A 23,711-nucleotide genomic window follows, 5' to 3' on the forward strand; every position below is an offset into this window, starting at 1 on the left:
TTCGATGTTAGGTGGTATATAAATGCAATAATAAATAAATAAATAAATAAATATGGTTTTCCAGAAAGGGAATTGTAGATCTTTTTCAGCAGAGGCAACATCATGAGAAGGTTTTTTTTGTCACAGAACCATATAGCCACTGTAAAACAGGTTTTGTATCTTTTCCATCTTGATTAATTCCCTGATGGGTTTATTTTTCCTTTTTCAGTAATCCGGTTTTGCTACACATATCCCTGTGTGTGAGAAAAGCATCTCTCAAACAGATGTTTCACAAACACGGACTCAGTTAGTATAACAGTCACACTCAGGAAAATGCAACATCCTTTTCTAGTCCATGGTGAATATGCTTAAGCACAGGAAGAAACTTTGGGCTGTGTAATGATTTGGAAATGAATATTAACTGTCAGTAGCTGCCAAGGAAAATTGTATTTATATACATTTTTTCCTGTTGAAGCAGGAAAAGGTTGTTATTGAACCACCTGCTTGAGGGAGAGAAGAAGGCGGGGATGGGGGGAGAAGAGAGATTTAATTGTAGCCAGTGGCTTTCACAAGCCAGTAATCTCTGTAAGGTTTTGTCATACTTGATCATTCTTGCAATGTTCTCAGGATGAGAATAGCAGAAAATTATGTGGTTGCTCTATTTGCTTGTGACAATTAAGCAGTATTAACTATCTATATACTTGCTTGGCCAGTCATTAGCAATCTGGAAGATAGATCTTTCCAGAAAATGCTAACATCTGCCAGTGTAATGACCTAAATACTTTTTCCAGTAGAAACTGCTGATCAGTTTAAACAAGTTTCTATAATTGTTTTAAACAAGAAAGCGAGCAGTGGGTGGGGAGGGAGGAACAAGGAATTCATGGCTAATATTGTACAGGTTTTTTAATAATGTCCTGTATGATTCAAGTGACCACTGTCTACCATAATTACCTACCTCAGTTTTTAGAAAGTGAAATCATGTAATAAATATGCTAAATTATATGGTAATGAGGAGACGGGCTGGATTCTAGCTTTTTGTGCTGTGGCATTTAATGGAAAGGGGCCCTTGACATGAACAGAAGGAGAGCTGCAAAATTACCAAATGGCATCAGAAGATTTTGTTTTTCCTTCGTAGAGGACCACCAGAAGATGACTCTCTGTTAACTACTTCATGGGATAATAGCAGCTTTAATGTGTTAAGGCTATTACCAATAAATCATCCCTGTATAGTCTACAGCAGGGTTTCTCAACGTGTGGGTCCCCAGATGTAACTGGACTTCCATAATCCCCAGCCCCAGTGGCCTTTGGTTGGGAATTATGGGAGTTGAAGTCCAATTACATCTGGGGAACCCCACACGTTGAGAATCCCTAGTCTACAGCATGGGTTTCTGTACTTTATGAGAAAAATGTAGAGTTTCAAAACCAGTTAAAGCAGCATAGTTGTTACACAACTTTCCATGAAGTTACAGTAAACTGCCACTCCATCCCACCAGCAATCCACATGGGTATGTGGAACAGGCCAACTACACAGGATCTCTCCTCTCAATTCCCTCCCTACTTACAGGTCCTCCACCAAATTTACACCTTTTACTGCTCTACTAAATCCTTCTAGTCTAAAAATGCTGTTTCCATTAACATTACTCACTACCATTTTTCATAGTGTGGTCTTTGTATACACTGTAACTTGAATATCCCCCCCCCCTTTTTAAATGCTTTTATTAGTATTACAAGTGGAATCAGAAGGGTTACATCTCTGAGAATCCAACAAGACCAAACAAGTTTACATACAAGGTCTTATCCTTCAAAACCAAAACGAAGGAAAAATACAATAGTGTTAGTTGAATCTAAAGGGTCCTAAACTAGGCATCAGACATCAGTAGCAATCAGTAAAGAATCTTGAATCCCACGAGGGGAAATTAGAAAAGAAAAGGTCTGTCCCAGCGTGATTGATCATCCCACTATCAAACGGTCTGAAGAGGAGAGAGCCAACCCAACTATGATGTATGAAGTAGATATGATACAATTATTTCAAACACAGGGCAAGACATCTCCAATATTCTGTGATTTGAGCATCACAGACACAAAAAATGATATTAGGTATTATTGATAAGATTCTGTATTCGATAGGGAGGGGAATATAAGTTCCCTTGCTCTAATTTTGTCCTACTTCTGAATTAAGACCTGTATAAGTAATAATAAGAGACAAAATTTATTGATCCTTTCAATAAGTGGGATAACTGAGTCTTGTAACGTATATGTTTAATAAAGTATGTTTTGTAAGTGTTATTCTCCAGTACTCAACAAAAGGAAATTTCCTAAACCAATCATGGATCTTCTAGTCTTTTCCGTCCCATCAACATTAAATGAGAGATATAATGTATTAACTTATATGTTAAGCTGGTGGGCTGAGACAATCTAAAATAATCAAAGGTCATCCATGATTCTAGCCAAACTGAAAATGAATTCAAAGAATTTTAAATTCCTTGTTCTTTCTAACCGGATAACCAGTTTACAATAGGAACCACGGCAGCAGACTTCACCAGCAAGGTGCTGTACAGTTCTCTTCCACATGAGTTTCAATGTTATAAATAACAGGTACAGGAATCTAAATAAAAATTGGTCCTACTAATAAGAGCTCAAAAACAGATATGTAATTTTAGGTGTACCTCAGATATATGTCTCAACGAATGCTGTGAGTAGTTTAAAGTTCAAGAATAAAATAAGAAATAAGTAATTGCTGGGATATCAGACATTTCAAAAAATTCTTCAAGACAAAACTGAAAGCTGTTAGCATTGGAATGCTGAGATCTCCAGCAAAGTAAAAATAGAAAAAAGTAAGCAAGAGCTTTCAGTAAAGAAAAAGAAAAAGCACCAAAAATCTGCCAAACTCATGGCTGTGGACATCTCAGAGATTTATTAGTAAAGATAAAAGGAAAAGAGCAGGACGTCGGTGGTTAGGCGGTGGAAAGCCTCTCTTCATTCGCCCCGATGATTGCAGGAAGGTTTCTCCAGATGTTCATCCAGGGTTTTCCAGAATTTTCAGGGTCTGAAGACCCCCTAGACTCCCACCTCTTGGAGGAGGACAAAGCCCTGCACACATACCAACCACCATCTGACCGATGGAAGGTGATAAGACCAAACGATTGATGAAAACCTTGACAGATGGTTTAGTCAGGAATTTTCGTTCCCGATGCCATCTTGCTTCTGAATTCTGTAACTTGAATATTTTATTACCATTCCAGTCCAAGACAACTCTCCTCTCCTCATACTCTCTTCTTCTCCACTGATACTGCCACTTGTTGAACAGGCACAAAGCCTTTTATCTTTGACTCTCTTATCTTAGACTCTATTCTCCAGTTTACTGCCAAATCATGTTGCTTCTCCCTTTACAATACTGAAAGAATAAGGGCCTTCCTCTCCATCCCCTCAACAAAAGATCTAGTTCATGCCCTAAACATCAGCTCTCTTCAAAGCTACATCATCCTTATCTGCTCTGGTCTTCCATTGCCTCACATCAGTCCCTTCACTTCTATTGAGCATCCTGCTGCCAAAATGATCCCCATCTCTGGCAATTTTCAAAAAACACCTGAAAACCCGTCTTTTCACCCAAGCTTTCTCAGCTTCCTAAATTGTGGGGTTTTTAATGTCTGGTTTATTTTAAAATTCAAACCCGATGTGGGGGCTTTTAATCACTGTAATTGTTTAATTGTTGTTTTAAAATGTTAATTGTTATATTGTTTTTTAAAATTTGTTTTAGTTCTTTACTGTTTTTGTGTTGTGCTTTAACTGTAAACCGCCCTGAGCCATTTTCAAAGGGTGGTATACAAAGTAAATAAATAAATAAATAAATCTTCCTCATCACAGTGATCATACCATGCCCCTCCTTAAATCCCTGGTTTCTGGTTCACTCCTGGAAACTCTTCATCCTTACCTTAAACACTGTCCACGGCCTTGCCCCTCTCCCCTGCTCAGCTTTCATATTCCATTGCACCCCTGCATTCTTCCCATTTGTTCCTGCCTCAGTTTTCCTCCCTGCCTTTTGTTGTCTCCCTTGAGCTGATATCTAGGTTATGAACCTAAAGAGGAGGAAGGACTGTACACTGATTCTTCTTGATGTATAATTTATTTTTCTATGTAAACCGCTTTGAGAACTTTGGTTGACAGACAGTATATACAGGTGAAACTCGGAAAATTAGAATATTGTGCAAAAGTCCATTAATTTCAGTAATGCAAATTAAAAGGTGAAACTGATATATGAGAGAGATGCATTACATGCAAAGCGAGATAAGCCAAGCCTTAATTTGTTATAATTGTGATGATCATGGCGTACAGCTCATGAAAACCCCAAATCCACAATCTCAGAAAATTAGAATATTACATGGAACCAATAAGACAAGGATTGTAGAATAGAACAATATCGGACCTCTGAAAAGTATACAGTGTACTGTGCTTGATTGGCCAGCAAACTCGCCTGACCTGACCCCATAGAGAATCTATGGGGCACTGTCAAGAGAAGGATGAGAGACATGAGACCAAACAATGCAGAATTGCTGAAGGCCGCTAATGAAGCATCCTGGTCTTCCATAAGACCTCATCAGTGCCACAGGCTGATAGCATCCATGCCACACCACATTGAGGCAGTGATTGCTGCAAAATGGGCCCAAACCAAGTACTGAATACATAATCATGCTTATACTTTTCAGAGGTCCGATATTGTTCTATTCTACAATCCTTGTCTTCTTGGTTCCATGTAATATTCTAATTTTCTGAGATTGTGGATTTGGGGTTTTCATGAGCTGTACACCATGATCATCACAATTATAACAAATTAAGGCTTGACTTATCTCGCTTTGCATGTATTGCGTCTGTCTCATATATCAGTTTCACCTTTTAATTTGCATTACTGAAATTAATGGACTTTTGCACGATATTCTAATTTTCCGAGTTTCCCCTTAAATGTAGTAGTAGTAGTAGTAGTAGTAGTAGTAGTAGTAGTAGTAAAGTACTGTATACAGGGATGTGTAATCATCACCACCACCAACTGGTTCAGAAATTCAGCCACTTCATATATTATTTCAAGATTACACATAAAAATATAAACCAAAAATGTGACAAATACATGTATTTTACAGGTGCATTTGTCAGGGAATTGAGGCAGGCTTCAACTCTTCAAAGGGAGCATGCTTGATAGTAAACATAGGTTTGCCTCTGTACATTGTGTGAAATGTTCCTTATAAGCATGTAGAATTAATATATATTTAAGAACTCAGTCATCACATATGAACAAGAGATACTTGAGTCGTAGGCCACACGAATATTTTGGCATTTAATCATTAACTACTAACATACAATTACGAAACGCTAGGCATCTGAACTAGTACTTTTCCATTCTGCCTAGCTTCCATTCTGGAAGCTAGGCAGAATAAACTAGCTTTATTCAAGTTTTCAAAAATTTAAATGAGAATTCAACACTGGGAACAATTATGCTAATACTGGCAGAAAATGTGTTTGCTTTGTTAAATTGAGCTTCAAAAGCATTTCAATTGAATACACATTTGTGATTGCAAGTAAGGCCTATTCTTATATCTATTCAAAATGTTTACTTTATTACAGCTTATTACAAATATGCTGTCTAAAATGCAACAGCATGACTCTTCAATTTCTAGCCCATAATTTTATGATAATTATATGTAATAGTATGCATCGGTCGACTTCTCTGCCTAACAAAGCCCCAGATTGGTGTGTTAGCAGCTCTGCTTTCCCCATGGTATAATATTCCCTCTATAGGAACATTCTTCAATAAAAAAAGATAGATGTAATCATATATTTTCAGTCTGTTTTATATTCTCTCATCTGGGTTGCAGCACACTAAAAGAACAAATGTGATATCAAAAGACTAATCATGGTATATTTCCTATAGCCAATGCTGGCGACTAAGAAATATGTCTTTTATTAAATACCTCGTCATATAAACGTTACCAGGAGACAGATCAGTAAAAGCTGCAAATTTGTTATTTTCAAATGATAGTCTGAAGCCATCTTCTCCATCCAGTCAAGATTCAAATTACATTTTTATGACTTAAATTTCCATTTCAATCTCATATTTAAAAATGTTTTGCCATTTTTGCCTGTAGCTTTTTCATGAAGCCAGGGCATTTTATATCATTCTGATAGTTTCTCACTTGGTATGTTCTTGAAACTAGAATGTGAAAATGTTTGTAAAAGACTTTCCCCCTCCACTGTAGAGATTTGGTAATTGGCATGTGACTTCCCCTTTTAAAAAATAGGACATTAAAGGAATAAATTGAACATATTTTCATACAAATAAAATTAACTGGAGACCAATTTGAAAGAAACACTGAATCCAAAAAGACCACATATCTAGGTCCATGAGTCTAAGAGAGCTCTGAGCTTTTGAAACAACAGGACAAAAGGCAGTTCCAAAAGCAGTTTGTGATATGGCAGGTGGGAAGGGCCTACTGTACAAAGCAGGTGGGGTGGAGACAAAATCTCCCTGGGTGAGTCATTGGGCTCAGAGTAGTTATTTGGATTCTGGGCCTTTGTCTTATTAAAAATAAGCATTAAGATAACACTGCCATAACATTAGAAAAACTAGCAGTCACAGTCTAGGATATCTATATATTTATGGATTTTTAAAAATATTATTGAGTTGATTCTAAAGGAAGAAAGCTTTCATTTCATTGCTAAGGAAAACAATTGCAAATTAGATTTCCCAGAAGTTATTTTTGCACAAAAACAAAGCTAAAAAAGTTCCATAATTTTCTTTGATGTATACAAATTCTTTCCCCACACAACCTACCTTAACAAACCTCAAAATCTATGGCACTATGCTTATGATTACACATCTTTTTTTCTTTACAAAAAGGTAAAATTTAGATCATGTGCTGAAGTTATGAAAGGTCATACAGCTAACAAGGGATACCAAGAGAAAACTAAAATGCTAGTATTTAAAATCAAGAGTCCCAGATTTTAAATCCTACTAATGAAGACATGCACATGTAGCTTTTTCAACCAGATGCTAGGATATATCTATAAATCACTAACACTAATTCATATCTTCTAACATCTTCTATCTTCTATATTATTAATTCTCCAAGACGGGCCATGTGTGGGGACGTGGTAGAAAGGAGGCGACTGGCTGACAGAGTTTGCAAGCAGAAGCACCTGATTGGGCAGTGGGGATTCCATATGCAGATAGGGAGAAGGAGCTTGTGGCACTGTGGTGATTGGGCAGTGGGGATTTCCAATGCAGATAAGGAGAAAGAGCCTATGATAGTTAAGGTCAGTTGGAATGCAACTGTTACTGGTCAGAAGATGTTCTTGATTGTAGAGATGAAAGAGCCCCTTCAGGAGAAGGAGGATGCCGTTGTGTGTATTAAATGAGGAAACAAGATGAACAAAATCTGTTAACTCAGGGAGGGAGGAAGGAAGAGAGAGAAAAAACATGACGGGAGGGGGAAGAAAGCATAGGGAAGAGCGAGCGGAAGAGAGAGAAAAAGAAAAAGAAGGGAGGGGGAAGAGAGACTGAAGGAAGGGCAGGTGACAAGCCTGAGCCTGTCAGCAGCCTGAGGAGAATGAGCGGCCATGGCAGCATCAGCAGCAAGGAAGGGCCCAGTCAACCACTGCTGCTGTTTGGGGCTACTGAGGTCATTGTCAGATGGTGGCAGGCAGGCAAGGGATGGGCCCTGGCCTGTGAGCGGCCTGAGGGGAATGAGCGCCCATGGTGGTGGCAGCAGTGAGGACCGGCCCAGTCAACCGGCCTTGGGTGAGGGTGGGGAGATCTCTGATAGGGGGCTGCAGCTTGGCCAATAGACGGCAGCAATGCTGCAGGCACGACCAAGAAGGGTTAGGGGGATGGAAGCAACGGGATGGAGGACGACCAGTAGTGCAGCACAGGTGAGGGTGGGGAGATCTCTGAGGTGAAGGGAGCAATCAAGTACTAATGCTCAGATGCTCTAGAGCGTGCAAGAGTTCCAGCACTGAAAAGAAGAGAAATAATGGCGGTGGTTGGGATGCAGAGGTGGAGGGCCAGCAGGCAAAGCCCCTCTGGCCAGAAGAGGTGGATGGATGGCGGGCGAAGCCCCGCCGACCAAGAAGAGGAGGTGGTGGCGGGGAGAAATAAGGGTGGCGGTGAAAGGTGGGAGGCAGCAGCGGGATGGCCTGGCCCTGGCCTGCCCAATGAGGAGAGCTGCGGGGTGAGAGAGCTGCAGGGTGAAAGCGAGCGAGCTGCGGAGGGGGGAGAGCGAGCGAGCTGCGGGGCTGCGGAGGGGGGAGAGCGAGCGAGCTGCGGGGCTGCGGAGGGGGGAGAGCGAGCGAGCTGCGGGGCTGCGGAGGGGGGAGAGCGAGCGAGCGGGCTGCGGAGCTGCGGAGGGGGGAGAGCGAGCGAGCGGGCTGCGGAGCTGCGGAGGGGGGAGAGCGAGCGAGCGGGCTGCGGAGCTGCGGAGGGGGGAGAGCGAGCGAGCGGGCTGCGGAGCTGCGGAGGGGGGAGAGCGAGCGAGTGAGCTGCGGAGCTGCGGGGGGGAAGAGCGAGCGAGCGAGCGGGCTGCGGAGCTGCGGGGGGCAGAGCGAGCGAGCGGGCTGCGGAGCTGCGGGGGGCAGAGCGAGCGAGCGGGCTGCGGAGGGCAGAGCGAGCGAGCGGGCTGCGGAGCTGCGGGGGGCAGAGCGAGCAAGCGAGCAGGCTGAGGAGCTGCGGGGGCAGAGCAAGTGGGCGGGCTGCGGAGCTGCGGGGGGCAGAGCGGGCGGGCGGGCTGCGGAGCTGCGGGGGGCAGAGCGGGCGGGCGGGCTGCGGAGCTGCGGGGGGCAGAGCGGGCGGGCGGGCTGCGGGGGGCAGAGCGGGCGGGCGGGCTGCGGAGCTGCGGGGGGCAGAGCGGGCGGGCGGGCTGCGGAGCTGCGGGGGGCAGAGCGGGCGGGCGGGCTGCGGGGGGCAGAGCGGGCGGGCGGGCTGCGGGGGGCAGAGCGGGCGGGTGGGCTGCGGGGGGCAGAGCGAGCGGGAGGGCTGCGGGGGGCAGAGCGAGCGGGAGGGCTGCGGGGGGCAGAGCGAGCGGGAGGGCTGCGGAGCTGCGGGGGGCAGAGCGGGCGGGCAGGCTGCGGAGCTGCGGGGGGCAGAGCGAGCGGGCTGCGGAGCTGCGGGGGGCAGAGCGAGCGGGCTGCGGAGCTGCGGGGGGCAGAGCGAGCAAGCTGTGGGGGGATGCCACAGGCTCGGTGCATGACTGCACAGATGCTGTGTGCCGGGTCAGCTAGTACATTATTAATCCTCTTGGAGATACTACAACTGCTGCATTCCAGAAACATTTCACTCATTAGCAATCCTATTAATTTTGTAAGAGGTTTTCCCCATGTAGTATTTTGAGTCTGCGGCATATGCTCAAATGCTTTCCATTGAAACCCACACTGCCTCTACAAATAAGTCGCCCGGAAGAACTGCAAAATTCAAAGTAGAGGTGTGTATGGAACCAAAAAACAGTTCAGTTTTAATTCGAATAAATTAAAACCAAACCACGTTGCTCCGAACCGGTTCAGACAAACCAAACAGCCAGTCTCGTCCGTTTGACTGAACCGGTTCAGTGATTTGGGCAGCCAAGAAAATTGTAAAGGGGAAACCAGTGAGGATGCCCCTTTACACTCTTTCAAATGTAAAGGGCGGCTGGGTGAGGGCAGCAAAAGAGATAATAAGCGCCTTACCCAGTGGCACTACTCACCATCCTGGCACACTTCTCCCTCCTTTACCAAGCCGCTGCACATAAGTGGATGCCAGAAATGAGCCAACACCTTAGTAAAGGAGGGAAGAGTGTGTTTGGGGACATGCCAGGAGGATGAGTGGTGGTGGTGGCAGCGGCAGCTGCACTGGCTGGGTAAGGAGTTTATTACCTCTCTTGCTCCCCCCTCCCCGGCTGCCCCTTACCATTGCCAAACCGGTTTGGTCTGTGATAAAACTTCCAAACCAGGCCTGGTTTGAGGCGAACTGGTTTGCAACAAACCGTTCATGTACACCCCTAATTCAAAGGAATAAAGCTCATGATTTTTTGCAAATATCCATCTATTGAAACACATAAAAAGATGCAATTCTCAACATATTTTAAGAACATTAACTCTTAAAGGTGTTTTGTAGATGAGATGATTTTTCTCAGTTTCATTAGAGATGGGAATACAACCAAGCAAACCTAACTCCTGCACTATCGCAAGAGAGTATCAAACAGAACTCTTACTACACTGGGTGTAATTCAAACTGTAAGGCCTATAGAGACAGTCCACTGGTCTGTATTTGCCAGTTAAATTATTCAGAAATGTCCCCATTTTTCGCATTCTCCCCCCACCCCCTTCAGTTCAGTGATTATGCAGACCATCATTGTGAACTACTGGTATTCAAAGAAAACCCAGAAAACTACAGAGTTGACACCCAACCATAATTTATAGGAACTACTTGTAATGGACAGTTTGTACATATTTTCTGTGAAAGTAAAACCGGGTGTCTAACAAATGCCAATAAGTGCAGCCTTTTTCTTTTAAAAAATGTGTTTAAAAATAATAGGTTTTTAGAAAGCAAAATAGAATAGCAAATTTTTTTTTAAAGGAACCAATGGCATGTAATTGTATTTATTGTATTTATTTATTTTATTCCACGGCAAAGGCTTAGGGGGCAGGTAAGAAACAGTTTCACCAAGACAGACAGACATAATTCATTGCTCTTACCTTAATTTGTGCAAAAGGTCTATCTAAACTTCCAACATAAAGAAGTCCAACATTCTGTGGGAGAAGCCTAAAAAAGAAAATACCTTTTAAGAAATGTCCATGCACTGCCACAATTATTCAATACACTTACATTCCTTTCTAAGAACAGTAGAGCAGGGTATCAGTAGGCTAAAAACATGCAAGTGGAGCTGGTTTCTTCAGGATATGATCAAACTATTATTGAAAGCTGTGTGACAGAAAATCAATATGCAGTACAATAAAATGTTAAGAAAGAGGACTGTATCTTGTGAACTAATGCCCCATATTTCTGTCACACAAAGCTCCTAAGAAAAATGGGAGGGGGGGAGGTCACTTTCAACACACTGTAAGGATGTTAAAATTTTCTGCTTTGCTTGTTAGTTTGAATCCTAGCAATATAGTACCTCATACTTCATTTTAAGGCACAGATATCTGGCTTAATTTGCTGTTGTGCAGGATACTGGGCTATTTTTTCCCCTTGCAAGGGCTGACAAGCTTACTATCACTCATGTTATTCCCCAAAGTGCTGATCAGCTTGCTGTTGTGAACAGGTATTGCATATCTGTCCCCACGCTGGCAAGGTAAAGCTCTCTCTCGCTCTCTCTCTCTGTCACACACTCACACACACACACCTGACCAGAAATCTGTTGATATATTCAGGACACTTATCCTTAACTGTAAATATGCTATTTGCATCACAAAAAATTATAAATATTCATTGCATCCCCTGTGCTGATACACAAAAGTAACAAGGCAATTTCCATGGTTTAAACTTTCAGTAGGATCAGTCACTGCCAGGTTTTTTTCATCCAGTTTTGTGCTTTTCAGATCAGGTTTGGACACTACAGTGATGCCCTGCACTTCCAACATACGATACAAAGCTTTTACTCCTCCCCTCAACTTGGGAAGTATGTAAGGTGTCCCCATAATGAAAGCCTTCATATCTCAAATGGGGAAAGTATAATTTATATTTTAGACAAAAAAGAATCACAATTTTTGTGGTGAACCTACGTTAGGATGAGTCTATGTGAGCTATGATTGGTAATACGTACAGCTGGCTGCTTGACTTGACTGACTGCCATCTTAGAACATCAAAAATTCACTTTAAGAGAAAAGGAATTTTGTCAAGTCAATCATTCCCAACTGGTGTATGCATGCTTTACTTCCTTTGAGCCTATACCTCCCCCATGGCCAGGGGCTGGTCAGACCTTTTCCCTGACTAGGCTTTCCAAGGGAGAGAGTTGTGAATTTTCCATGTCCAAACTGTGTCCAAAGTAGCACCTCTGGTAAATGTGAAGATTTAAGTTCTGCCTTCAACCCCGCTTCTCATTTTCCTGTGGTTTAGATGCAGTTCCTTTTTATTAGGCTGTTTTAAAAACTTCATTAAAGTATTAAGGCTTAAGCTCTGATCACAATGTGTTCCTATATTATTTTGATTTTTCATTAAAATGAAAGAAAATAAAGAATCAGGCATAGTCAAGGAATTCAAACACTGCCTTCCCAATCCAGATAACAATGTAATTAACAACAACAACATTTCTGTGGATCAGAATACAGAACAATTGGCATTAGGAACCACAGACTCAGGGATCATCAGTTGTGCATGTGGATGTGCATTGGAGTGTGCAAGCAAGCTGCTTTCAATGGATGAATGCATGAATGTCCTCCATTAGTTGGCATATTGGGGAACAGTCACTCAGCAACCAAACTGAAAGGGAGCTCACCTCGTTCCTTTCCCATGCTGGGATACTTGAGTAGACTCACGAAGTTAAATTGCAAAAGATAACTCTCCATTCAAGGTCACTTTGCATGATTGACCCTCCTTTGATTCACCTCCCCTCCATAGATGCCTCAAACAAGCTAAAAACCAATTACTTCAGCAGGAAAGTCAGATCAGGCTTTGCAAATGCAACTCACCTCCTATCAGCAGGGGAAAAAAGAACACAAGAACAGCCCTGCTGGATCAGGCCCAAGGCCTGCAACTGGTATCCAGAGGCATCCTGCCTTTGAGAATGGAGGTGGCCCACAGCCCTCTGACTGGTAGCCATTGATAGACCTCTCCTCCATGAAGTAATTCCAAACCCCTCTTAAAGCCATCCAGGCTATTGGCTGTCACCACATCTTGTGGCAGAGAATTCCACAAGTGGATTATGCATTGTGTAAAAAAGTACTTCCGTTTGTTGGTCCTAAATGTCCTGGCAATCAATTTCATGGGATGACCCCTAGTTCTAGTGTTATGTGAGAGGGAGAAGAATTTCTCTCAATCTACGTTCTCCACACCATGCATGATTTTATAGATCTCTATCATGTCTCCCCACAGTTGTCTTTTTTTCTAAACTAAAAAGCCCCAGGTGTTGTGGTCTTGCTCATGAGGAAGGTGCTCTAGGCCCCTGATCATCTTGGTTGCCCTCTTCTGCATCTTTTCCAGTTCTACAATGACCTCCTTTAGATGTGATGACCAGAATTGTACACGGTAGTCCAGGTGTGGACGAACCATAGTTTGTATAAGGGCATTATAATATTAGCAGTTTTATTTTCAATCCCCTTCCTAATGATCTCAAGCATGGAATTGGCTTTTACCACAGCTGCTGCACATTGTCAACACTTTCAATGAGCTGTCCACTACGACCAAAAGATTCCTATCCTGATCAGTTACTGACAGCTCAGATCCCATCAGCATATACTTGAAGTTGGGGTTTTTCATCCCAATGGGCATCACTTTACACTTGCCAACACTGAACCACATTTGCCATTTTGTTGCCCACTCACCCAGTTTGGAGAGACCCTTTTAGAGCTCCTCACAATCTGTTGTGGATTTCACTACCCAAAAGAGTTTGGTATCATCTACAAATCTGGCAACCTCGTTGCTTACTCCTACTTCTAGATCATTTATGAATAAATTAAAAAGAACCAGTCCTGAGTACAGATCCCTGAGGGACCCCACTTCTTACTTCTCCCCACTGTGAAAACTCTCCATTTATCCCCACCCTCTGTTTCCTGTCCTTCAACCAGTTTAGGGGTGTGCACGGAACCGCAGAGCTGCGGTCCGGCACTGTGGGGTGGGTTCCTTTAAGGGCGGGGAGGGTTTACTTACCCCCCCGCCACTTGCCCCCGTCCAGCGCGCGTATTTAATGTAATAATTGGGGCAGCAGGATACTTCCCTGCTGCCCCTTGTCCCTCTGCAATGCCGCCAGCTTTGACTCACAGTTTTGAAAATAAATTAATGCTGCCCAGTGCCAATAATGAAGTTGAAGAAGAAGCCGGCCTCCACTTCGGCGCCTCTCCGCCCGGCGGCTCCCCCAGGAGCCGCCGCCGCCTCCCAGCAGCCACTGAGAGCGGCTCTGCCATGGAGGACGCGCCGCGGCGCCGCGGCAACCCTCACTTCCAGCTACCATGCGACTTTCCCCCACATACAGAGTGGCTGCATTCTGCCACTCTGTATGCGGGGGAAGTCGCATGGAAGCCGGAAGTGATGCAACCCTCCCAGGAAGCCGCCGCCGCCTCCCAGCAGCCACTGAGAGCGGCTCTGCCATGGAGGACGCGCCGCGGCGCCGCGGCAACCCTCACTTCTGGCTTCCATGCGACTTCCCCCGCATACAGAGTGGCAGAATGCAGCCACTCTGTATGTGGGGGAAAGTCGCATGGTAGCCGGAAGTGAGGGTTGCCGCGGCGCCGCGGCGCGTCCTCCATGGCAGAGCCGCTCTCAGTGGCTGCTGGGAGGCGGCGGCGGCTCCTGGGGGAGCCGCCGGGCGGAGAGGCGCCGAAGTGGAGGCCGGCTTCTTCTTCAACTTCATTATTGGCACTGGGCAGCATGAATTTATTTTCAAAACTGTGAGTCAAAGCTGGCGGCATTGCAGAGGGACAAGGGGCAGCAGGGAAGTATCCTGCTGCCCCAATTATTACATTAAATACGCGCGCTGGATGGGGGCAAGTGGCGGGGGGGGTAAGTAAACCCTCCCCGCCCTTAAAGGAACCCCCCCACCCAGACCCGGACCAGCCAGATCCGAACCGGTCTGGAAAGTCCGGAGGCCTTTACAATGGCTTCCAGACCGGTTCGGACACACCCCTAAACCAGTTAGCAATCCACACGTGTACTTGTCCCCTTATCCCATGACTGCTATGTTTTCTCAAGAGTCTTTGATGAGGAACTTTGTCGAAAGCGTTTTGGAAGTCCAGGGATACTATGTCAGCTGGATCACCTTGATCCACACACTTGTTGACTCTCAAAGAACTCCAAAAGGTTTGTGAGGCAAGATTTGCCTTTGCAGAAGTCATGCTGGTTCTCCCCCAGCAGGGCCTGTTCTTCTATGTGTTTTACAATTTTACCCTTGAGGATGCTTTCCATCAATTTACCCAGCACCGAAGTTAAGCTGACCGTCCTGTAATTTCCCAGATTGCCCCTGGATCCTTTTTTCAAAATCAGTGTTACATTTGCTACTTTTCAGTACTCTGGTACAGAGCCTGATTGCAGGGATAAGTTATATATTTTTGCAAGGAGATCGGCAATTTCACATTTGAGTGCTTTAAGGACACTTGGAATGGATGCCATCTGGCCCTGGCGATTTGCTAGTCTTCAATTTTTTCAGACAGGTTAGAACATCAACTCTTGTCACTTCTGACTCAGTTCTTTAGCCTCCATGTCTAAAAAGTCTGGTTGATTAACAGGTATATACTCAGTATCCTCTGTCGTGAAGACAGATTCAAAGAACTCATTTAGCTTCTCTGCAACCTCAATAACCTCAATAATCCCTTTCACTCTCTCATTGTCTAAGAGTCCAACTGCCTCCCAGGCAGGTTTCCTGCTTCTGGTGTATTTAAACAAGTTTTTGTTATTCTCCTTGATGCTTTTAGCTAAATGGTCCTCAAACTCTCTTTTCGGCTCCCTTGTTGCCACCTTGCTTTTCTTTTGCCATAGTTTGTGTTCGTTTCTATTATCTTCATTTGGGCAGGCCTTCCAATTTTGGAAGGAAATCATCTTCTCCTTTACGGCTTCCTTGACTTTACCTGTTAGCCATGGAACCCACACCACCTCCATGCATACTGGAGTAAACCCCATGCATTCTAGATTGAAGTGATTCTCCTGGTTTTCCCTTTCAGTTTTCTTTTCACCATACCCCTCATTTTGGAGACGTTTCCTCTTCTGAAATTCAAAATGTCTGTGTTAGACTTCCTTGCAGGTTCTCTCCCTGCATGCATGCTGAATTTGATCGCACCATGGTCACAGTTCCCTAAGGGGTCCATGACACTGACATCTCGCACCAGGTCCTGGGTGCCACTCTGGATTAAGTCCAAGGTCACCTTCTCTCTGGTTGGTTCCAAGACCAACTGTTCTAGGGCACAGCCATCCAGCATATCTAGAAATTTAACCGCTTTGTCATTAACTGACTGTGAATTTACCCACTCTGCATGCGGGTAATTGAAGTTACCCATTATTACTACCTGCCTCTCCTTGACACCTCTATGATTTCCTCCTACAACTCCCAGTCACTGTCAGCGTTTTGGTCAAGAGGGCGATAGCATGTCCCCAGTAACACATTTCCTTTCAGGCCTTGTATTGTCACCCACAGAGTTTCACCCACTCCAGTCATCCTAGGTTTTCTAGCTTGTTAGATTCTATCCCTTCTTTAACATACGGTGCTACTCCACCTCCAAGGCAAGCCTCCCTATCCTTTCTATAGAGTTTATATCAGGAATAACAGTGTCCCACTGGTTCTCACTCTTCCACCATGTTTCTGTTATGCCCAATATATCTATTTTTTCATTAGCAACCAAGCACTCTAGCTCGCCCATCTTGGCTCGGAGGCTTCTGGCATTGGTATATAAGTACCTATACGCTTAATCTCTTACCTGGTGTATGCAATCTTTTGGCTCTTTGATCTCTTTGACCAGCTAGCACAGCCTCCTGTCTGCTCTTTATGTGGTTCTGCTGTGTCCCCTTCTGTTTTATCTAAATCTTTTACACCCTCGCACCTTAAGGGATGGCATTTGCCGAACTTGATACTGCCCAGTTCTTGTCAGCTATTTCCCACACGTCATTTTAAAAGCTGCTCTGTGACTTTGTTTTTATTTTAAGTGCCAGCAGTCTGGTGCCATTGTGGTTCAAGTGGAGCCCATCCCTTTTGTACAGGCTTTGCTTGCCCCAAAATGTATAACAGTGCCTAACAAATCTAAACCCCTCCTCCTGGCACCACCGTCTCATCCACACATTGAGACTCCTCAGCTCTGCCTGTTTTGCTGAACCTGCGCGTGGAACAGGTAGCATTTCTGAGAATGCTACCTTGGGGGTCTGGAACTTCAACATGCTACCTATTAGCCTAAATTTGGCTTCCAGGACCTCCCTACTACATTTCCCCACATCGTTCGTACCAACGTGCACCACGACAGCTGTCTCCTCCCCAGCACTGCCTAACAGCCTATCTTGACATTGTGGGATGTCTGCAACCTTCACACTAGGTAGGCAAGTCACTGTGCGGTCAATACGTGGGTCACAAACCCATCTCTCTGTAGCTCTAATGACTGAATCACCCACTATAAAGAGGCCCCCACCCCCCAAAGGAGTATCCCCTGTGCGAGAGGATACGGGCTCATCATCCATGGTCCCTTTTAAGGGAGCATTTCCCTTTTCCTCAGACTGATGCCCGCCTTCCCCGAGACCTTCATTTTCCCTGACAGCAGAGGAGCTATCAGCCTTGGAGTAGGATGCCACAACCACATTCCTGAAGGTCTCGTCTGCATGCCTCTCTGTCTCTCTGATCTTTTCCAGGAGACTAAGTGGACCATAGAAACTCGAGAGATGTACCCATTAAAACACTGATTAATCTACTTGGTGTTTTTGACCGAAAGGAGACCCCATGTTTTCATGTTCTATCACTCCATTTGCATCATCCTTTTCATTCACTGTGTTGTAGTGCAGCACAGCAGTCAAGACAATGGGATCTTTTGAGATTCCCTGGAACTTCCTTAATCAAGAAAGAAGGTCAATTGGAATGTCCCCTCAGGACACATTTTGGGTTTTATCTGCCCCTGGATTCTTGAGCCAGAGTGCTCCCCTTGGCCTCCAATGCTACCCGCTTGGTTACCATCTTGTAGAGTCACCCGTTACTTTGATGCTGCAGCGAACACTTACTATACCACTTGGCTGTTTTGCTCTACAGGCCATCCTTGTTTCTAGTCCCTAGTTCGATTCCCTTGCCGGACCTGATTGCACCGCCCTCCTTGCTAACACCTGGAGCTGGCTTCACGAGAACAGACGCTCCATCCCTGCTATCTAACTGCCTTGATTCTTCGCTATTTGCTGTTCCCCAGTCTACTCCCAAGGAAAGAGGTCCGTCGGTCACCCAGAGCCAAAAGAATCTACCCAATACGGAAGGAAGAATGGAGATTGTATGATAACTGCTGTACCCCAATCTGGGGCCCCTCTTCTCTCTTAAATCCAAGAGCCCATTTCTCCGAGTCTCCTTTCTCTGGCCAGCCCAGAAGCTACTTTAATTTGGACATTAAGCTAAATTTCCTCCTAGTAGTTGTATGGTTAATTTCAGTTTTAGTAACAATACTGATTTTAGTGACTCTCTTATTCTATTGTACCCCATTACCCTAAAACAAAGCCTTCTCAGTTTTTGAACATATCTTTCTCAGCCAGTCATTTTCCTGTAACCAACACTTTGCATTACATTTATTCTGATTTGGAACTGCTCCACTCTGAGCAAATTTCCCCACACAAAGCCCAAACACAATTTTTGGTGTGTTTGCCAATTAGAGTTCCATTAACAGCTGCTCAGAAGGGTGTGTCTGTGGCATGGAGAAGATTGCCAAAAATCTTGCAGAGGCATCTTGATCAGCTCTTCCAGAAGGTGTCTCAACTTCCACTTGCAGAAGGTGCCTCCACCCAATTTCCAACAATTCCCTTCTCCCTATGCAGCCTACTGCATCTCAGCCCACCTTCTCCTGGAGAGCGCCGAGTCATGGGAGGGGCTATTCAGGAACAAAGAGCTGCTGTGCAGAGAGAGGAAAGCAGCACTGCATGAGCAGGTTTCCACGATTTCAACTCTGGATTGTTGCCAACATGGCTTTTCCTGGGGCTGCAAACAGCACTCCTCTATATGATTTGGAACTGTGGGACCACAGCTTCGATTTTGGGATATCTGAACTCATGGGATTGTGAACTCTACACATGCCCACATTTGGCAAACTATGCAATTCAGTCGCTTAGCACAAGCAAAGTATGGGGCAATGCTGCCCTAGGTCACCAAAACAAAAAACTGAAGGGAAACATCCCCCAAACCTCTCTTTGTCTGACTTTCAAAGAGAAGGAAAAGCTGGCAAAGTAGACCTCAGGTTAAAAACATTCCTTCAGAGGGAATAGCAAACTCCTTCCTGCCAAAGATAACTCTCCTCCACAGTAACTCAGATAAGCATGGCGGATCCCCCACCCCACTGTCAGAAAACTAATGAGCTGGTAAGGACTAACGAATGAAGTTGTTAAAACTTAAGAAAAACCTCTCTCTCCACCTGAAGAGACATCCCGGTTCTTAGATAAGCTTTTAGTGGTCACCCATTCAGACCTCAACATACACTTCGCCCCAGCCATTTGTTCAGTAGGTCTACATCCAAGCTGACCAACTCCTGAAACCATGAACTTCATTGCTCTACCTGAGTGTTGCCCCTCCGGGGAGGGAGCATGATATATGCATTGGCCCCAGCCATATTTTGGAGTACAAATACTCTTGCCCGAGCCACAGGCCTCAGAATCAGAACCGGAACTGAAATCGGGATTTGTATGGAAATCTGTCTGGACTGACACCAATCTGGTTATTGAGGGTGGTAGCTCTACGCCACTCACCTCTTCTTTTCCTTCCTGCTTGCTTGTCTGCCTTCCCCCTGCGAGGCGACCTTCTCATGCGCTCCCCCCTACAAGTGCACTAAATGCACCACTCAATAAGGATTGGTAAAACTAACCTTCAGCCTCTCTGAGTCTCATCACCCCCTTTTTCTCTTCCATTTTTCACTCCTTTCTATAGCAAGCCTTAAGCTGATTTATTTACAATCGGGAACATAAGCTTAATTCCTCTTAGTGAGACTCTTGTTAAGAAAGTCTGTTAAGATTTTATTGCTGTGCCTAACCAATCCTTTCTCATTTCCTGTACCCCAACTTTATCCTAAATAAATCTGTTGTATTGCATATACGCTTCCTCATTTTAAGACCAAAGCTTTGCTCAAGATTAATACTGTGATCGACTACTCCCCCGCAGCCAAGCTGATTTTCCACTGTAACCCAAAAGCATAGTCAGTGTGTCCAGTCAAGCACTCTGGAGCAGATCTATTAATAGGACCCAACCTTTGCTTTTAGATTTTTGTCACCCCTTTCTGCCTGTGAAACTCTGTGAGGCACAAAAAAATACCTGTACGTAATGAGAGCTTGCTGTATGCCAGAACTGCCAGGCACAACCACAGAAAAACCAAGTATTACTGTCACTTATTGGCCCGCTGTACCAGGAGGACATGTGACATCACTCAAAGCTGCATGCCACGACCATGTGAACACAATGCAAATATTCGAAAGATCACAGAGGACATTTACTCCATTAAATTAACATGGAATGTGGGAGATGGAATTGATGATTCAACAAATCAGCAGCACATGACAGACATTACAAATAAGCACACATCATACAAACACAGTCCTTGCCAATAGATTAAGACAATGAAAGGCTTGAGCGTGAGCTCCTATAGAGAACACCTAATGGAATTAAAAGGCTGCAGTATCCCTCTTCCAACTACCACCTCCTCATTCCAAAAACTATTCTGACATTGTCTCAGCACTCTACAAAACCTGAATAATTATATTCAAATCACAGATGCTAGTACAATTATTGCGATAACTACTTAGTGAGTCTCATTCTCTTGGGTCAGTACAGTAACAATGTTTCTTAATGGAACTACCATTTCAGTGAGAGACTGGATTATCTAAGAACCTAATGACTGAGAACATGAATAGACATAATGGCGACAGCTTGGAGAGAAGCATTGCAGAGAGGGTTTTGCAACTCTCACCTGCACTCTGCAGGATGCTTATCCAATTCTTTCTATATGGGCACTTCCATGTTCAAATGAACTGCCGCCACCACATCTAGATAGGCATTGAAGAATCTTAAAAATAATGCTATAGACAAAGCATAGTAAACTTAATTTGAATATCTGTAAACATGCTGCAAGTGCTGTATCTAATTCACTACTAACATTGACATGGATACAAATATTACAGGCTTATTACAACCCAATCAATATTAGCTACTCAGCCTGAAAGCATTCATTTCTTATCAGTTTTTAATCTACAAACAGGGACGCCCTGGGGGGTGGAGGGTATTCACTGTGAGACTGACAAAGCAAAATTTGGTTCAGTTGGAATTTTGCCTTTGCAGATTGTAGAAGCATGATTTTAGTAATAATTTAAAAGCGTTCTTGAAAACATTAGATGCTTTCCTTATTTTGTTCAGTTCCTTTTAAAATAAAGTTATAAATAATTAGGGTATGTTTGAATACTTTCCTTAAATATCTTTTTCTTACCCCACCCTACCATTTAAGAAGTTGCATGTTTTACTAAATGAGGGCCAAAAGCCACTGAAGTGCAATTTAAGTATTTATTAGCTCAGATTATGTAACAAACCAAACATTGGAAAAAAGCAGTCATCAGCAACTCTTCAGTCAAGTTCCTAAGGATCAACTCTGTTGAGGAGCGGGTGAGGGACTGCGAGCGGGGAGGTGGAGTGGCTGTGGTCTATAACAATGACCTTTCCCTTACCAGGATGCCTGTTAGAGTGTCGGACCATATTGAATGTGTCTACTTAAGTCTGGGGACCAGGGATAGACTGGGACTTCTGTTGGTGTACTGATTGCCCCGCTGCTCAACAGAGTCCCTAACCGAGCTGACGGACTTGGTCTCGGACTTGGTGTTGGAGTCCTCCAGCCTTGTGGTGCTGGGGGACTTCAATGTTCACTTTGGGACCAATTTGTCCAGGGCAGCTCAGGAGTTCATAGCAGCCATGGCGACTATGGGCCTATCACAAGTGGTCTCGGGGCTGATGCACATTGCTGGTCACACGCTTGATTTGGTCTTTCACTCTGATCAGGGTGGTGTTCCGTGGGTGGGGAATCCTGTGATTTCCCCATTGTCATGGACGGACCACCATCTGGTTAAGGTCAGACTCACAATCACTTCCCACCTTCACAGGGGTGAGGAACCTATTAGGATGATCCGCCCGAGAAGTTTATTGGATCCAGTAGGATTTCAAGAAGCCTTGACGGGATTTAGTGTTGGCTCTGCTGGTGATCCTGTTGATGCCCTGGTGGAGAATTGGAACAGCAAACTCACTGGGGCAGCAGACATGATTGCTCCTAAGCGTCCTCTCTGTCCTGCTTAAAAATTGGCCCCCTGGTATACAGAAGAACTACGGGGGCTGAAGTAGCGAGGTAGATGACTGGAGCGCAAGTGGAGAAAGACTCGGCTTGAATCCGACAGATTGCAACATAGAGCTCATTTGAAGATCTATGCTCAGGCGATACGTTCGGCAAAGAAGCGATTCTTTTCTGCCCGTATTGCATCCGCAAGTTCACATCCAGCGGAGTTGTTCAGGGTTGTGAGAGGGCTAGTGAGTGCCCCTCCTCCCTTGAATCAGACTCTGGAACCATCGATTACCTGCTGTGATGTGTTTAATGAATTCTTTGTGGGGGAAATCTCTCGTATTTGGGCCAACTTAGACTCCGTCTCCACAATTACCTCAGTGTCTGATGTGGAGGTGTCCAGCGACTCCTCTTGTGTGATTAGGTTGGATCAGTTCCAGTTGTGACTCCTGAGGATGTGGACAAGCTGATTGGAATGGTGTGGACTACCTGTTCTCTTGACCCTTGCCCAACATGACTTATATTATCTGGCAGGCGGGTTGTTGTAGAAGGCCTGGTAGAGATTATAAATGCATCTCTGAGGGAAGGTAGGATGCCTCCTTGTCTTAAGGAGACAATTATTAGACCGCTTCTGAAGAAGCCTACCCTGGATCCCTCGGACTTGAACAACTACAGGCCTGTCTCGTACCTTCCGTGGCTGGGCAAGGTAATTGAGAGGGTGGTGGCCTCTCATATCCAGACTGTCTTGGATTAAACTGATTATCTTGACCCATTTCAAACTGGCTTTCGGGCTGGCTATGGGGTGGAGACTGCTTTGGTCGGCCTGATGGATGATCTCCAATTGGCAATTGACAGAGGAAGCGTGACTCTGTTGGTCCTTCTGGACCTTTCAGCAGCTTTCGATACTATCGACCATAGTATGCTTCTGGAGCGTCTGAGGGGGTTGGGAGTTGGAGGCACTGCTTCGCAGTGGTTCTGCTCCTACCTCTCGGGCAGGTTCCAGATGGTGTCCCTTGGAGACTGCTGTTCTTCAAAATCTGAACTCTTGCATGGTGTTTCCCAGGGCTCCATATTGTCTCCAATGTTGTTTAATATCTACATGAAACCGCTGGGAGAGATCATCAGGAGATTTGGTGCTGGGTGCTACCAGTATGCTGATGACACCCAAATCTATTTCTCCATGTCAGCATCATTGGGAGAGGGCATAACCTTCCTAAATGCCTGCCAGGAGTCGGTGATGGGCTGGATGAGGGATAACAAACAGACTGAATCCGGCTAAGACGGAGGTACTCATTGTGCGTGGTCGGAACTCGAGAGATTATTTTGATCTGCCTGTTCTGGATGGGGTCACACTTCCCCAGAAGGAACAGGTACACAGTCTAGGTGTGCTTCTGGATCCGAGCCTCTCTCTGGTCTCCCAGGTTGAGGCAGTGGCCAAAAGTGCCTTCTATCAGCTTTGGCTGATACGCCAGCTGCGTCCATTTCTTGAGGTGAATGACCTCAAAACAGTGGTACATCTGCTGGTAACCTCCAGACTGAATTACTGTAATGCACTCTATGTGGGGCTGCCCTTGTACATAGTCCAGAAACTACAGCTGGCCCAGAAT

General features: G+C 44.8%; 1 protein-coding gene across 4 annotated transcripts in view; it reads right to left on the reverse strand.

Moving 5' to 3' along the window:
- The window catches only part of RNGTT (RNA guanylyltransferase and 5'-phosphatase), a 278,619-nt gene that overhangs the window by 11,528 nt on the left and 243,380 nt on the right, over positions 1-23,711 (reverse strand). For all 4 annotated transcript variants that reach the window (XM_053287326.1, XM_053287325.1, XM_053287324.1 and 1 more), the window contains one exon: positions 10,690-10,756. In XM_053287326.1, coding sequence (XP_053143301.1) covers positions 10,690-10,756 — 67 coding nt within the window. The remainder of the gene's footprint in view (positions 1-10,689; positions 10,757-23,711) is intronic.

This window comes from Hemicordylus capensis, chromosome 1 (assembly GCF_027244095.1).
Source record: "Hemicordylus capensis ecotype Gifberg chromosome 1, rHemCap1.1.pri, whole genome shotgun sequence".
Taxonomy (NCBI): Eukaryota; Metazoa; Chordata; class Lepidosauria; order Squamata; family Cordylidae; genus Hemicordylus; species Hemicordylus capensis.